The sequence below is a fragment of the Urocitellus parryii genome, chromosome X, assembly GCF_045843805.1.
Source record: "Urocitellus parryii isolate mUroPar1 chromosome X, mUroPar1.hap1, whole genome shotgun sequence".
Classification (NCBI taxonomy): Eukaryota; Metazoa; Chordata; class Mammalia; order Rodentia; family Sciuridae; genus Urocitellus; species Urocitellus parryii.
The window spans coordinates 21,840,542-21,857,863 of record NC_135547.1 but is presented as its reverse complement, the minus strand read 5'-3'; the positions used below and the strand labels follow the sequence as shown (position 1 = coordinate 21,857,863).

General features: G+C 46.7%; 1 protein-coding gene across 1 annotated transcript in view; it reads left to right on the top strand.

Moving 5' to 3' along the window:
* The window catches only part of Bcorl1 (BCL6 corepressor like 1), a 66,729-nt gene that overhangs the window by 15,215 nt on the left and 34,192 nt on the right, over positions 1-17,322 (top strand). Inside the window, exons 3-5 of the mRNA XM_026413822.1 lie at positions 6,056-6,185; positions 11,614-11,704; positions 11,989-15,249. Of these exons, the coding sequence (XP_026269607.1) occupies positions 6,100-6,185; positions 11,614-11,704; positions 11,989-15,249 (3,438 nt within the window). The 5' untranslated portion in view covers positions 6,056-6,099. The remainder of the gene's footprint in view (positions 1-6,055; positions 6,186-11,613; positions 11,705-11,988; positions 15,250-17,322) is intronic.

Below are 17,322 nucleotides of genomic sequence, written 5' to 3'. Positions count from 1 at the left end.
CAAGCTTATTGCTGTTTTTTTTTTTTTTTTCTTTGGTACCAGAACTGAACTCGGGCACTTTACCACTGAGCCACATCCCCAGCCCTTTTTATATTTTGTTTAGAGACAGGGTTTCACTAAGTTGCTTAGAGTCTTGCTAAATTGCTGAGGCTGGCCTTGAACTTGCAATCCTCCTGCCTCAGCCTCCGTAGATGCTGGGATTTCAGGCATGTGCCACAGTGCCTGGCCAAGCTTATTGCTTTGTGTTGGTGGAATCATGTGCTCTCCTTTGTCCTTTGGATCTGACTTTTGAGTTACTCCCTGCAAAGTGGGGATAGCTCATGGTGGTCCAGGCAGTGACCATCATTTGATTCTTGGGCCGTGCAGCTGTTCATTTCTTCATTTCTTAACAATTACATGGTGTGACATCAGGTAAAACCCTTTGAGATATTTCATATATTTGTGCCTGTGCTTCCTGGATCATTTGGGATTACCAAGTTTCTTCCAAGTTCCATTTAGAAGCTTTGCCTTTGATGTGATGGTTCCCATCAGAACAAGCAAGCATGTGAGCTTGTGTACACAAACATGCACACACATGAGTGTGAGAGCTTCAAGTGAAAGCAAGCTGGCATGAAAGTATACCAGCAGAACCTACCAAATGTGGCATGTAGTGTATTTGTAAGGTTTTCCCATTTCGCTCACCTCCCCTGAGTAGTATATGGTTAAGTGGTTAATAACTTGATAGGACATGATGCTGGAAAACAAAACCTTATGTCTACTGAATCAGAATGTCTGGGGCCAAGACCTACAAATTGGTATTTGAAACAAGCCCTTCAGTGATTCTGGCTTGGGAAACATTGGTTTACACTGAGCGTCGTAACTCCTCTCTTGCCAATAGGAACATGTTCCCTAGACATTCACTTGGCTTTCTCTCTGGCTAGACCACAAGGTTCTTGCCTTCTTATGTAGACCACTTAGCTCAGCGTTCTCTTGCCTGTCTTTCTACCCCTCCCCTCATCCACAAAAGCTACTGTATTTTTTAGTTTTTGCAGTGCTGGGAATGGAACCCAAGATCTTGTACATGCTAGGCAAGTGCTCTACCACTGAGCTACACTCCCAAACCAAATCTACTGTTAATTAGTAACAGTGAGCTTTAGATGGGCAGGGATGTTGCTCTGACAAAATAATGTCAAATTTGGGAGGCAAAGATTTAAGGGGATGCTCCATCTTTAAGATCTTGTGAAAATGGAGGGGCATTCAGTATCAATTTTGCTCTCTAGGTAGTCATAAATTGTGCATTGTTGACATGCTTCATTTTAACTTGGTTTTCCTTTTTTTATTGGCCTAAAAACTCTATCTATGGTACAGTTTGTATATTGATCTGTTTTCAAATGCTGGGATTCCTCCTCTGAATTCTATCCCAGACCTTATAAACTACTAATCCTCTTTAAACAGAACAAAAACATACCTGAGAATGAAAACTCTGGGTTACTGACATATCTGCTGCCTACAGATATTTAGGTAGCAGCTAAAACTTGGACTTCTTTTCGAAATTCATCTTATGTTGATAATGGCCCATCTATTGCCTGAGATTTCTAATACTTCACAGAGAAAAAAGATGAAAAAGTACCTGGTGTATCAGCCAACAAGCTGAGTTGTTGTTTCTTAATCTGGGGCTATTCCAAGATAGTATATGAAATAATAACACCTTCATTAATCAGGATGCTCAGGTAATGGGATCCTAGTTAATTTTTTTTTCCTAAAATTTTGCTAACTCTGTCTTAGAAACATTAAAAGACAGTTTTTAGAAAAAGGTAGAAAGTCATGACTCTTGTACATATATAAAAATGAAAATGTGTTAAAGATTTTATTTTAATCATTAATCAACAAGGGAACCAGACAGATGTTATAGCCAGTTCAAAGAAAAATTCAAAAAGCACAAATTTATCTGGAGTAAAGGAATGGAATTGCAAATAGAGGCAAAACTGGTTTTTCCACAGTGGAGAAGGAAGTCAATCTAAATTCTATAGGACAAGATAGAGTTTGCATATCCATCAGTTACCTGCAATTTATAGAGGTGCAAAATAGCTCAAAGATGATGAACAGAGGCAGAAATCAGGCAGCTCCAAAAATGGTGTGCTATAGGTAACTAATAGTTTTTTTTTTTAACAGTAAGCAAGTGGGGCTGGAGTTGTGGTTTTGAGGTAGAGTGCTCACCTAACAAACGTGAGGCACTGAGTTCAATCCTCAGCACCTCATAAAAATAAAATAAGATATTGTGTTCACCTATAACTAAAAAATAAATATTTAAATAAATAAATATATAGTAAGCAGCATGGTGGATTCATTTTTTTCCTGGTTGATTTTGTGTCTTATTATTTCTCAGTGTATCACCTCAAATCTCATCCAGAATTCAGTTCCACATAACATGCATTTTATTTTAAAAATATTTTTTAGTTGTGGTTGAACACAATATCTTTATTTTATTTATTTTATATGGTTCTGAGGATTGAACCCAGTGCCTCACATGTGCTAGGTGAGCACGCTACCACTGAGCCACAACCTCAACCCTAATAACGTGCATTTTCTGAGTTCACTTACTATGTACAAGGTATTACAGAGGAACCAAAGACAAGGCAGATGATATTTCTTACCTTGAGTAGCTGATCATCTGGTGGCGGGGACAGACATGACAGTACCCCCAGCTAATCACACTACAGAGGAAAAATGGTGCTGGACTAGAGGTAGGAATTAAATGTTTGAGAAGAACCAGAGAGGAAGGAGTTAACTGATCAGCGGCCTGGGCTGGGGGGACTTCTTAATGACATTTAAGCTAGGCCTTGAGGGATGACAGAGGAAGAGGGGACACAGGGAAAGGCCATTTCAGAGCGAGGAAGCAGTAGAGTCCTGAAATTGGATGGTCATTTTAGGGAAGGGGGTGGCAGGGAAATGGCAGGATGTTGCAGAAGAGAGACTAGAGAGGAGGCTTGAGATCAGATCCTGAGGGCCCCAAAGGCTGTGCAAAGAATGCAGGCTTGATTCTGATGGCTTTTGATGAGGGAGGGGGAAGCCTGATCGAACTGGTGCTTTAGAAGATGAATTGATTGTAGAATCAAGAGATGGGAGGCCAACGGAGCAGTTAAGAGGCTAGTGTAGTATTCCTGGGGAGAGATGATGAGGACTTTCACCAGGGTACTGGCAAGAGGGGTAGAAGAGAGGAGAGAGATAGCATTATCCAGGCTTGACTCCTGATTGGATCTGGGCGGTAGAGAGAGGGAGTTGAAGAAATTTCCAGGCTTGGGAACAGTGCTATTAACTAAGATAGGAAATGTGATGCACACTGGGCATGGGGAGTGGGGAGCAAGTTTATGGGAACAGATAACGAGTCTGGTTTGAGACCCATTGTGTTTGAGAGGCTCGGTGGACATCCAATTAATGGCGAGCCCCTGGCAGCTGGGAATTCTGCTTTGGGCTTACGGAGAGAGGTCAGGACTAGAGATAGAGATGTGGGAGTCATCAGCACACCCAAGAGTGGCTTGAAACTGGGAGCTTATACCTGAGAGAAGGGGCAAGGTTGACATACACATGCAGGGAGAGAGGTGTTGGGGAAGAGCCAGAAAAAGATAAATGGGAGGAAGGGGGTGGAGACAGATAAGACAGGGAGACTGAAGGCAGAGCTATGGAGACAGAGTGGATGGGGGACAGCCAGAGAGGGAGAAAGGGAAGGAGGAGGAAAGACTAAAGGAGAGCCTGAGGGAACTGGGAAGGGGGAGAAAAAACTGGGAAAGGCTGGGAAGAGAGGTAGAAAGGGAGAGAAAATTGGAGGAGAGGAGACTGTGCCTAGAGAGAAGAGAAAAGGGGGGAGAGAGACAGTAGGAAGATTAATAGAGGGAAGAGGAAGAGGAGGAATTAGAGTGAAATAGGGAGGAGAGATTGTAGAGGGAAGGGAGAAGGAAGACAGAGGAGGAGGTAGAAAGAGAGGAGATGAGCCTTTGAAAGCAGGGAGGTGAAGAAATGGTGGTAAAGGTGAGGAGAGACAGAGAACAAGGTGAGGACTAGACCTCAGTGAATTCCCAGGTTTGGCAGGGGAGTAGCAGGAAAGAAGGACCCTAGAGAAGCCAGCAGGAACAGGACCCTAGAGAAGCCAGGGGAGGGGAAAGTATAAAGAAAAGGGGCAAGGGCAGCAGGGTCCCAAGGTTGGTACAGACATAGGGGTAGGAGGAGGCCCAGGAGGGGAATGAGTGGATACATCTCTCCCATCCTCTCTTCCCATCTCCCTCCCTCAGGTCCAGCCACACTGATCTCCTTAGTTCTTCCTTGACTTTAGCAGGCAGCCTCCTGTCTTAGGGCACTCTTTCCCCTCGATGGGATGCTCTTCCCCCAGATATATGCATTGCTTGTTTCTTTACCCCCTTCAGGTTGTTGAAATATTTCCTCAGCAAGGCCTACCCTGATCACCCTATTTCAAATCCCCATTTGCTCATACACATCCTACACTGTCCCCATGCCCTTTAGCCTGTGTTGTAGACTTTCTAACATGCTATGACAGAAAGATATAACATGCTTATTGTTCATCTAGTCCCTCTAGAATGTAAGCACCCCAAGCCAGGCCCAGTGGCATACACTTGTAATTGTAGTGACTTGGGAGGTTTGGGGCAGGAGGATTGTAAGTTCTAGGCCACACGGGTAACTTAGCAAGACCGTTTCTTGCTACCCTTGTAGCTCACTGATAAAGGCCCATGGGTTAAATCCCCACTATCAGCAAAACAAAACAAAACAAAATAAGCACTCTGCAGGCAGGGATTTTGGTCTGTTTGTTATTTGTTCAGTCCCCAGTACCTATGTCAGTGCTGGCACATGGAGCTCAGTAGCTATTTGTTGAGTGAATAAGTGAATTATCAAAAAAAGTATAAATGGAGCAAATCCCTGATGTGACTGCCCTTTACTATAATTTACTTCTTTGGAAAGTGGAAAACAGCAGAGAATTCTGACCACTGTAAGGTTATGTTCAGTTGAACTTTGGTGAATAAGAGTTTTAGCTAATAAGTTGAAGGGTTTCAAGACAAGCTTATTGGATAGAGCTCTGTTTCTTGATACGTCTTTTTTTCTGGAAGGTGAATTGACTGTGCCATGATTGCCAACAGCAAGAGCTGAGCACTGGCTGGTGAAAGGAGTGGTAGGTTATGGGATGGCAGACTAATAGGAAGGGCCAAGGAGAGAAACGGGGTTTTTGATGGAACTTTGTTGGTGTGTTTGTTTGCTTGTTCATGGTCAGAGTACAAGAAGTATTACATCTGATTTGAAGGGAGCCTTCTGCCACATTAGATAGATGTATCATGCTCAACTTGGAGGCAGAAGAGAATACTTTCAAAGGGGCTTAGAAAGAAAGCATGTAGTTTCTTTGGAAAGCTTAAATTGGCTGCATCCCTCAAATCCTTTAGTATCCATGGTTTAAAAAGAAGATAAGAAAAAAACCCTCAGTCATGGTACTAGAGGTTGAACCCAGGGGTGTTTGACCACTGAGCACATCCCCAGCCCTTTTTAAAATATTTTATTGGACACAGGGTCTTGCTGAGTTGCTAAGTGCCTTGCTAAGTTGCTGAGACTGGCTTTGAACTTGTGAACCTCCTGTTTCAGCCTCCCCAGCTGCTGGGATTACAGGCGTGCACCACTGAGCCTGGACCCCAGTCATCTTTCAATATGTTAACTGCTCATATATAGGTATGACTCAATAATTGTAGTTGCTTAGGCTAAGTATATGCAGAAAATATACTGTCATCTCATTTGTCTGCAATAGATTGAATTTCTTCGAACACTCAAGCAGGTATGTCTCTGAAGATAATTTAAAAATCACTCTAGGTGATTAACAATGTCCTCATCTCCATCCTGAAACATGGATTCCTGGAAAGCTGGTTTGCTCTAGTCTATCTGGACCTTCATTTTTCATAGCAGGTTGGCTTGCGAAAGACTGCTTTAAAGTTTTGATGCTATAATTACTTAAACGTTTCTGTGTAAAAGGTAAGTAAAGCAGCTGCTCTTGTTCTGAGTTTGACTTTTTGGGATTCTTTTTCCCCAGGGGGAGTGGCCACAGCAGGTCCTATCTGGTGGTGAGTGGCTGTCATGATCTCTACAGCACCGCTCTACAGCGGCGTGCACAACTGGACTAGTTCTGACCGGATTCGCATGTGTGGCATCAACGAGGAGAGGTGAGGCTTCCAAGGTGGCTGCTGCCAGCTTCCAGTGAACAGTACCTGGTCACAGAGAGGTAGCTGCATGTTGTAGGGTCTGGGGAGGAGACTCTTGCTTATTTCTAATTTTACTGAGATGGGTTGGGGTTGGGGCTGTGAGAGTGACCTGTTCTGCCAAGCAGTCCTGTTCACATAAAGGTGAGGAGGCCAGCAGATGACTTTTGCCAGCTACTATTTGTCTACTCATTAAGAACTGTCGATTGTAGAAGTAAGGGGAAGCCCAGGTAATTGCAATTTTTATTTCCTATGTCAAAGTTTGGTGCTCAAGGATAAGTATAAGGTATTTTCAGTCCTTGACCTAGGACTGGATGAAAGGTGGTTTCATTGAGTGGTTTTGTACTAGGAACTGATAGCGGGTGTTCTTGTGGTCAGAGCTTTCCTGCCTCATGAGGCTAACGAAGATTTGCAGTAAGTTCCCTATGAAATATCAAAGGGAGATGAGACTACCAAATAGGATTTTGTTTTCTTTTTCTTTTTCTTTTTTTTTTTTTGGTACCAGGGATTGAACCTAGGGGCATTTAACCACTGAGCATTTTTTATGTTTCATTTTGAGGCAGGGTCTCACTAAGTTGCTTAGGGCCTCACTAAGTTGCTTGAACTTGCAATCCTCCTGCCTCAGGTTCCAGAGTTGCTGATATTATAGGCATGTTCCACCATGCCCAGTGAGAATGCTCAACAGTTTTAACACAAAGTTGAATGTTAGTTATCCTGTATATTTTCAGTTTTCTACTCATCAGACACTATTTGGTTGACCAGGATTGGCATGTCGTGATCATGCTCCATACCAAGGGCACCCAAAATGACCTTTAGATTTTATATTGACTTTCTTAACCCTTGGCAAAGAGCTATCTGTGGTAGGTGCAGTGCCTCTCCCATTTTTTGAGAAGGCTTGGCTCCTCCAGAGTTGGTGATGTTTTGCTGCCATTTTCAATCCATTGATGATTTAAATTCAAACCTACCAGAGAAATTACCTAGAACACAGACTTTTCCTGGGATGCAAGATCTGGCATTCGTTGGGTGAATCTAAGAAGTATTGGTGTTCAAGACCATCCTGGGAATATCAGTAATTTTGAGGGGAAAAAGAATGTTTCTGAGAACAGAAGAACTCACCTGTAATTCCAGTGGCTCAGGAGGCTGAGGCAGGAGGATTGTGAATTCTAAGATAGCCTCAGCAACTTAGTGAGGCCCTAAGCAATTCAGTGAGACCCTGTCTCTCAATAAAATATATCTAGGGCTGAGGATGTGGCTCAGTGGTTAAGCACCCCTGTGTTTAATCCCTGATACCAAAAAGAAAAAAAAATAATGTCTTTGTTTTTATCTGTTTTTTTTTTCTTTTGTGGTGCTGGGGATGGAACCAAGGGCCTTGGAATGCTAAGCAGGCAGTCTACCAACTGAGCTACACCACCATTGCTGTGTTTTTATCTGATTTTTTTCTTCTGTTACTAACTGGAAAAGTGTGAACTTGTCTGAGGTTAAAGTTAGGAGAATAGACATTTTTTTATTTTCTAAAGTCATCAGTGCCTGATAGCTTAATGTTCTCCATACCAAGGAATAAGTTAGAGATGGACTTAAAAGGAACTTAAATTAGAATCCAAAAGTCAAGACCAAGGAAAATAAGACAGAATTATCCTGGGAGGCAGCAGAAGAAAGGTGTTTTTCTTTGCATATGAGGTATGTTATTAGATAATCTGGAGATGATCTGTGGCAAGACAGGGTGGTGGTGTTTATTTCTGTGAGTAGTCACTGGCAGGTTATGTTGATCTTGTTAAAGTAGTTGTGAGTTTGATGCAGAGATGTGGACTGGAGCCTTCAAAGAACCAGTAGAGCCAGGTGTGGGGGTGCATGCCTGTAATCATAGTGATTCTGGCAGCTGAGGCAGGAGGAACACAAGTTTAAGGCCAGCCTGGGAAACTTAGACCCCTTCTCAAAACAAAATTTAGAAAGGGGGTCTGGGGATATAATTCAATGTCAGAGCATGCCTGGATTCTATCCCCAGTGCCACTAAAGGATAGTAGACAGTGAAACTTGATTCACCGTCCACTCTATATCCCCACCAAGAAACAAGCAGAAAGTGGACTAAAAATTTGATTATCTCTTCTTACGGACCTTCCTTGGGATGCTGCATTACCAAATATGACATCTGGTTAAGATGACCTTTTAAATATTGTCACTTTTGATCTCATCCACCCTTTATTGTTGCTTTCTCACCAATCTAGACTGTGCTACACCTGATTTCCAAAATGTGTTCTCACCTTATTTAAAAACCATCTTTCTCCACCCTTGCCAATGAGTAGAACTTAGAAATTTGGGGTATAAAACCACACCTCAGAGTTTACTCTCAAAGTTATGTTGTAGAAGCCTGTGTGGCTTCATTAGCTGCAGTTGAGAACCTCAGAATAGGGGCATGGGTTTTCTACTAGCCCCCTGTGGCCAACTCTACTCAAACCTCCAGCTAAATCTGTTCGCTTTCTTTCTTTCTAACATTAATTCATCCCTTCATTCAAACATCTATTAAACACAATGAGAGCAAACCAATAGTCATGGTATGTTGATGGCAAGTGCTATAGAGTGGGACATAGAGATCCTAAGGGAGTCTAGATGCAAGAGTAACAAACTTCCTGGGGAATAAGGAAAGGCAGTACCATCTGAACCCATGCTAGAGGGATGAGTAGGAGTTGGAGGAGAGGGCTGATATTTCCCTGGGAAAGTAAGAGAGGGTGGTGTGTTTGGAGAAGGCCCTGGATGGAATGAAGGTGCTCTTTGAGGGGTGGTGGAACTGGAGGCAGGGAAAGTTTGCAGGGGCTGGGTGGTAATGAGCCACGTGCTTGCTGGGTTGTACATTTTTCTTATGAGTAGTTCAGGCCCAACAGAAATTGTTAAAGATTTGGTTTAACAGTGGTGCTATACCCTAATAATTAGGAAAATGGCCCTGAAAGGTCATGGCCATTTCTGCTTTAAGTTCAACAAAGCCTTGAGCATACCAGCCTAGCATCTCTGGTGGGAAGAAACAGCAGGATTAATTGTCAGTCCTGACTAAAGGCTGCTTTGACCCTTGCTTCCCACTCACCTGCATCCTCTTAACCTGGCCCAGTTAACTCAGCTCATCACAGGGCCCCCCTCCCCTACAAACCATTCCTGTCCCAGGTTCTTCTCTTAGTGGAACTATTCAAATGTTTGCTCATCTCTGCACTCCCTTCTCCTCAAGAGGATTAGAACTGTGGCCACACGACATTTTCCCAGAGCCTTGGGGGCCAGCACTCAGGGGTGGGTTTGGCTGGAGTAGCTGGACTGCTGCTCCTGCTGCCGTTGCTAGTTTCACAGCTTCTAGTCCTGATTATCCAGCTTTTTAGTCCTGGTTTTTCAGTTCTCTGGTGGCTGCTTGCTAGTGAGAGCAGGGTTTCTGCTTTCAAGTATGATTTCAGGCGGGGTGGGAGCCCAGCAAGAGGGGAATGAACATGTAGCTTGCTCCCTTTTGTATGGTCAGGAGGGGAAAGAATGTAAATAAATGGTGCCTTCCCATGTGAGGTTGGTGAAGGGGGGCTGCTGCTAGTTTCCCCTCACCACCACCACCATCCTCCCCTCAAGTCATCCCTGGCAAGTCTAGTTAGAACATGCTTCCCCCTGGCCCAAGGCTGGTTATAGGTCTTGCTTTTCTGGTCTCTCAGGAGTTGCCATGAAAATATGTTTTCCCTTTCCCTCAGGCCCTCCCTTCCTCCCCTTCCTCAAGACTCCCCTGACTGCCTCTAAAGCCCTTGCCTTACAGTCATTTCTGTTTTTTACCAACAGTCATTTCCAGCAGTGGGACCCTCCTACCTCTGCCAGCCTAGCTGACTTTTAAAGGAGACAAGCCTTTCCCCCTTGATTAGCCCTTTCTGAAGCCCTGAAAAGATGGGGAGAAGCCTGCAGTGATTCCCCCTTGCCTTTTTTGCTTATCTTGTCCCAGGTACAATTTGGGAGCCCCTGTTGCAGTGGATGGGAGGATTTATTAGGAGAATAATCCCCCTTCTCATTGGGGTTGTCTCCAGGCACCCTGACTTCCCTGTGACTAGGGTATCTGATAAGGTGGTGGCTGACTTCTACAGGGGCTTTCTTGGAGCTCAGGTGAAGCTCCAAAGAAGAAGTGTGAACCAAAATGTGGTTCATTTCCCCAGGTACATGCAGAGCAGTCCTATGCTTTGTCCATCCAGGAAACCCACTGCAATATTTATGTTGGGGCTTTTATTCTTTGACCCAGACCACCCTCTTGGCCATGACCATCCAGGCTTCTGCCCCAGTGGTGTCCTCTCCTAGGGCAGGGTTAGTATGTTCTTGCTATTCTTAACATACCAAACTTTGGGTGTTTGTCCTCTCTTCAACTTTACCTTTCCAGTGTGATCCTTCCCCGACCCTATCGGGATGTACCATTTTCTAGGATTCTTACCTGAAAATTGGAGAAAGCTTTAGGAGCAGATGGGGGTACAGTTGAGTTTTCCTCCTTCAGGACCAGCTCTCTGGCCTTGAGCACTTCCCCCTGGAGTCTGCCAATCTGAATTTGGGATCTGTGGCCTTGAGAGCCTCCCCCATTGGGATGGGAAAGAATTATGTTGGTGCTAAGAGTCTGAACAGAGAGTTGAGGGCTGGCAGGGGCTGGCAGTAGGCCAAGGGTAGAATAAGGGTAAAAGTGGAGGGCACTGGCTAGAGCTGGGCAGAACCCTAGAAAGTAGGGAAATATGTCCCTTGGAGGAAAGGAAGTAGTGTCCTTAAAGTGCCTCTCAGCACCCAGTGATCTAGTGGCCTTGAAAGTGTATCATTGCACATGCTGATAAACGTGTATTGGCTCTAGGCAGGTCCATCAGGTGAATATGTGTTGATTCAGATTTAGACTAGACCTGCAAACACAATGGGGGTGGTGATTTGCTTTAGAAAAGGATTACCCATTTGATATCTTCATCCAGCTTCTCTTGTAGTCTTGAAATAAGATCATATTTGAAAGAAAAAGTTCGCATGCCTTTTGAGGCCTGCAGTGACTTACATCCCTCTCCCCTTTGGGCAATGTCCTGTATATCCTGGATGGTCACCTTGACTTGTAAGCTCTAAGGAAAAGGTGAAGGTGCTAGAGATATTCCACACTCCTGGCAAGAGCCCTAGAAAATAGGATAAGCAGCCCAAAGAGGGGAGCCTAGTCAGTTTGGACTCCTTTGTAGGAACTTGCAAAGTTGAGTGTGGAGAGACTCTACTTTGCATCCTGGCCCCCACCCCATTACTTACAGTCTCCCTCAAGCCACCATGGGAAGTGAGACAGGAAGGTTTTGTGAGAACTCAGACAGCCATAGAGCCTTTTGTGTAAGAAGTGGTGGCTCTAAGACTGAGCCTCTTGTCCCTCTCTGATTTTTGTCTCCCATGCTAGAAGAGCACCTCTTTCTGATGAGGAGTCCACGACAGGTGACTGCCAGCACTTTGGGTCTCAGGAGTTTTGTGTCAGCAGCAGTTTTTCCAAGGTAAGAGGCTACGTTGTGCCACATGCTGCCTGACAGAAGGGTGGAACTGAGCTTCCTGGCAATATGCCCAGCTTGCTGTCCCAAGGGGGGGGGCAGGAAGGAACAGGGTATATCCCAGGAGTTGCTATAGGTGGGTCAGAGATTGGCCAGCTGCCCTTGGCTGCTGCCAAGACCTACTTGGTCGAGTAGCAGAGAGGACCAGAAGTTGCTTCTCAGGGGCCTCAGGACACTTACACCAGCCATAGGGAGCTTGCTAAGATGGACATGCTGTTCTGTCATTGCAGGTGGAGCTCACAGCAGTTGGAAGTGGCAGCAATGCCCGGGGGGCAGACCCAGATGGCAGTGCGACAGAAAAACTTGGACACAAGTCAGAAGACCAGCCTGATGATCCCCAGCCAAAAATGGACTATGCTGGGAATGCGGCAGAGGCTGAGGGCCTCCTGGTGCCACTGAGCAGCCCCGGAGACGGGCTTAAGCTGCCCACTCCTGACGGCACAGAGGCTGGCAATAGCAGGGCTGACTGCTCCTGGACTCCCCTCAGCACCCAAATGAGCAAACAGGTTGACTGTTCACCAGCCGGGGTGAAGGCCTTGGACTCTCGGCATGGTGTTGGAGACAAGAACACTTTCATTTTGGCAACTCTGGGAACTGGAGTCCCTGTGGAGGGGACCCTGCCTCTGGTTACCACTAACTTCAGTCCACTGCCGGCACCTATCTGTCCTACACCTGGTTCGGCCTCTGTCCCCCCATCTGTTCCAGATCCATTCCAGGTTCCCCTCTCTGTCCCAGCCCCGGTACCCCATTCTGGGCTAGTACCAGTTCAAGTTGCCACTTCAGTTTCCGCTCCTTCCCCTCCCCTAGCACCAGTTCCAGCTCTGGCTCCAGCGCCACCCTCAGTGCCCACTCTCATTTCTGATTCAAACCCTCTTTCTGTCTCGGCCTCAGTCTTGGTGCCTGTACCAGCATCTGCTCCTCCCTCAGGCCCGGTTCCCCTGTCGGCTCCTGCTCCTACTCCTCTCTCGGTCCCAGTTTCAGCAGCACCCTTGGCTCTGATCCAGGCTCCTGTGCCTCCTTCAGCTCCCACCTTGGTCCTTGCTCCTGTCCCCACTCCAGTTCTGGCTCCCATGCCAGCATCCACGCCTCCAGCAGCTCCTGCCCCTCCTTCTGTGCCCATGCCCACCCCAGCCCCATCCTCTGGCCCTCCTTCTACCCCTACTCTCATTCCTGCCTTTGCTCCTACACCGGTGCCTGCACCCACCCCAGCCCCAATCTTTACTCCAGCCCCCACGCCCATGCCGGCTGCCACACCAACTGCCATTCCCACCTCGGCACCCATCCCGGCCTCCTTCAGTTTGAGTCGAGTGTGTTTTCCTGCAGCTCAGGCACCAGCTATGCAAAAAGTCCCCCTGTCCTTTCAGCCAGGGACAGTGCTGACCCCAAGCCAGCCACTGGTATACATCCCACCTCCAAGTTGTGGGCAACCTCTCAGTGTGGCCACACTTCCAACCACCCTGGGGGTCTCATCCACTCTTACGCTCCCTGTCCTGCCATCCTACCTGCAGGACAGGTGTCTCCCAGGTGTGCTGGCCTCTCCAGAGCTTCGGTCCTACCCATATGCATTCTCTGTGGCCCGGCCTTTGACTTCAGATTCCAAGCTGGTCTCTCTGGAGGTGAACAGGCTCCCCTGCACTTCCCCATCTGGCAGTACCACCACCCAGCCTGCGCCTGATGGGGCCCCTGGGCCTTTGGCAGATACCTCCCTTGCCACTGCTTCTGCCAAGGTGCTTCCAACTCCACAGCCTTTGCTGCCAGCCCCCAGTGGTAGCTCAGCCCCACCACACCCTGCCAAGATGCCAGGTGGCACTGAGCAACAAACAGAAGGGACTTCGGTTACCTTCTCTCCCCTCAAGTCGCCTCCACAGCTGGAGCGAGAGATGGCCTCTCCACCCGAGTGCAGTGAGATGCCCCTCGACCTCTCCTCCAAGTCCAACCGTCAGAAGCTTCCATTGCCTAACCAGCGCAAGACACCTCCCATGCCTGTGTTGACCCCTGTGCACACCAGCAGCAAGGCCCTCCTCTCCACAGTCCTGTCTAGGTCTCAGCGCACAACCCAGGCTGCTGGCAGCAATGTCACCTCCTGCTTGGGCTCCACTTCCTCACCCTTTGTCATCTTTCCTGAGATTGTGAGGAATGGTGACCCGAGCACCTGGGTGAAAAACTCAACTGCGCTGATCAGCACCATTCCTGGCACCTACGTGGGAGTGGCCAACCCAGTGCCTGCATCTCTGCTGCTGAACAAAGACCCTAACTTGGGCCTCAATCGAGACCCCCGCCATCTCCCCAAGCAAGAGCCCATCTCCATTATTGATCAAGGAGAGCCCAAGAGCACTGGTGCCACATGTGGCAAGAAGGGCAGCCAGTCTGGTGCTGAGGGACAGCCAAGCACAGTCAAAACACGTTATACCCCAGCCCGCATTGCCCCTGTGCTGCCAGGGTGCCAAACCAAGGAGCTCTCTTTGTGGAAACCTACAGGGCCGGCAAATATTTATCCACGGTGTTCAGTCAATGGGAAACCCACCAGCACTCAGGTCTTGCCTGTTGGCTGGTCACCATACCACCAGGCATCTCTGCTTTCCATTGGCATTTCCAGTGCCGGGCAGCTGACCCCTAGTCAGGGGGTGCCCATCAGGCCCACCAGCGTTGTTTCTGAGTTTTCTGGAGTGCCATCTCTTGGCTCCAGTGAAACTGTGCATGGACTTCCCGAGGGGCAGCCACGGCCTGGGGGTCCTTTTACTTCAGAGCAGGACACTGTAACAAAAAACAAAACTTGCCGGATTGCTGCCAAGCCTTACGAAGAACAAGTCAACCCTGTCCTACTGACTCTCAGCCCTCAGACAGGGACCCTGGCACTGTCTGTTCAGTCTAGTAGTGGGGACATTAGAGTAAATCAGGGGCCTGAGGAATCAGAGAGCCACCTCTGCTCTGATAGCACTCCTAAGATGGAAGGCCCCCAGACAGCTTGTGGTCTGAAGCTGGCAGGAGACACGAAGCCTAAGAACCAAGTGCTGGCCACCTACATGTCCCATGAGCTGGTTCTGGCCACCCCCCAGAACCTGCGCAACATGCCCGAGCTGCCTTTGCTACCTCATGACGGCCACCCCCAGGAACTCATCTTGGATGTGGTACCAGGCAGCAAGAGGGGCTCCAGCACAGAGCTTCCGCAGCTCGGAAGTCAGGTGGATCTAGGGCGGGTGAAAATGGAGAAGGTGGATGGTGATGTGGTCTTCAATTTAGCCACCTGCTTCCGGGCCGATGGCCTTCCGGCACCTCCCCAGAGGGGCCAGGCTGAAGCACGGCCTAAGGCAGGGCAGGCTCGAGTAAAACGGGAAAGTGTTGGGGTCTTTGCTTGCAAGAACAAGTGGCAGCCAGATGAAGTGACAGAATCTATGCCACCAAAGAAGATGAAGTGTGGCAAAGAGAAGGAAGGCGAGGAGCAGCAGCAGCCACAAGCTAAGCCCACAGTCCGGAGTTCCTTGGGATCCAAGGTAAGTGCCAGTGGCCAGGCTCAGGACAAGGGTGGACCAGGACCCTGCCAGTCTGCTTCACTCTGCACATCTCAACTGCACCGAATTCCTGCCCACATGGCACAGTGTTCTTGAGTAGCTGTGTGAACTGTGGTGATTGAAACACTTTTGTAAAGGGAATAATGACCTGCTGTCCCCTTTCTAAGTCATGTTCTCTGTATATGGTGTTTTTATCTGGGGCAGGGCGGTCTTGTATTTTGTAGGAGGTAGGAATGATTATATCCCAGGGGCCAGGAAAGCAGTTGTCCCAGATGAGATTGGCAAGCAGAAGAAGGTATTAATGAGGGAGATCAATTACTGACAAGGCTTTGAGAAGAAGACTGGCTACTGGTCTTGAGAACTTGGGGCCCAGAGAGAGAAAGGGCCTTTTACAGGGCTGTTCTTTGCACCCTCTGGGAGCCTGCTTAGGATTTGCTTGGAGTCATGTGGGGTTAGAGCCCATTTGGCTTTCAGGCTAATCCACTAGTTTCCTATCCCTTTCAAGCTTGAGGTGGCAGCTTTGGGTTTTGGCAAGTTGAGAAGTTAGTTGGTGAGCAAGGCAGATGGACATCTGGGTCTTGGTTCATAATAGGCTCTGGGTAGAGGCAGAGTTCTAAGCAAAAAGATAGGCCAGGAACAATTGACTTAAGTCCATGGGTTCTCTTGAGGCCATCCAGAGGCTACTGTTGATCCAAGGAGATTCTTAAAACAGTTGAGGACAGGTTGCATTCAATATATGGAGCAATTTGAAGTTGTATTAATAAGCTTTCAAATTGGATGTTGATGTACACTAAGGGATAGATTTCTATCCAGGGCACCATGAATTTATTTGTGGCACAAGTTCTTAGTCAATTTTAGACCATAAACTGCTTTGAGAAATTGATGAGAGCAATGGACCTTGTTGCCAGAAATGTGACCTCAGAACTTTGCCAATAATTTCAGGGTGTTCGTAGACCCACCCTCTCCCAAAGGCCATACATATACTCCAGGTTAAGGACCCCTGGAATAGAGAGATTGGGTGGGTTTTCCTCAGTGACCTATCACTCACCTCCTCTATGTCAGAGACAAAGTAGAAACAGATCCTAATGTAGTAAAGTGTATAACACTTGATTAGGCTGACTGAAATCTTCCCTTGTTGGAGATAATAACAAAAATAATAATTTATTGTCATTAATGTTGTTCCTGTTGAACTCCTACTATATACCAAGTGTTTTCTACATATATTACCTATTTTAATCCTTCCAATAACTCTCTGAGGGGAATGCTCACTAAATTTACAAGTAAATTACTACAGCTACTAAATGGCAGAACTAGAACTCAAACTTTGGTCTTTTTAACACTAGAGTCCATGTTCTTCAGCTATGCCACACTATATTCTACTCACTTTATTTGGAACCATTTCACTGAATGTTTAACAAGTGTTTGTTGAATGATTATCATGGCAGTCCTTCCCAAGTAATGGGAATACATCTTCAGGAGGATGCTATAATAGATTGGTGAGGAGTGTACCCTCTGAGGCTAGGCACAGAGCTGGAATTTGAATTTTGGCCTCACCTCTTCCTAGCTATGTGATATTGGTTAAATCTGACCCTCAGTTTCCTTATCTGTGCAATAAGACAATAATATTATCAGGGTTGTTGTGAAAATTCAATGAGATGATTATATGAAATATTCATAATAGACAAATACATAGAGATAGAAAGTAGATTTTTGGTTGCCTAGCACTGGGGGAGGATGGGGAATTTGGGGAGTAACTGATTAATGGATTGGGGTATTCATTCAGGGTGATGAAAAAGTTCTAGAACTAAGTGTAAGTGGTGATGACTATACTGAGAACAATTTAATTATACACTTAAATAAGTGAGTTATATGATGTATCTCAATGAAGCTGTTAAGATTAAATGAGGTGATTACATAAGTGCTTAAAATAGTACCCAGGGGGCTGGGGTTGAAGCTCAGTGGTAGACCACTTGCCTAGCATATATGAGGCTCTGAGTTTGATCCCCAGTCCTGCAATAAAAAATAGTACCTGTAACATAGTAAATGCTCAGTTAG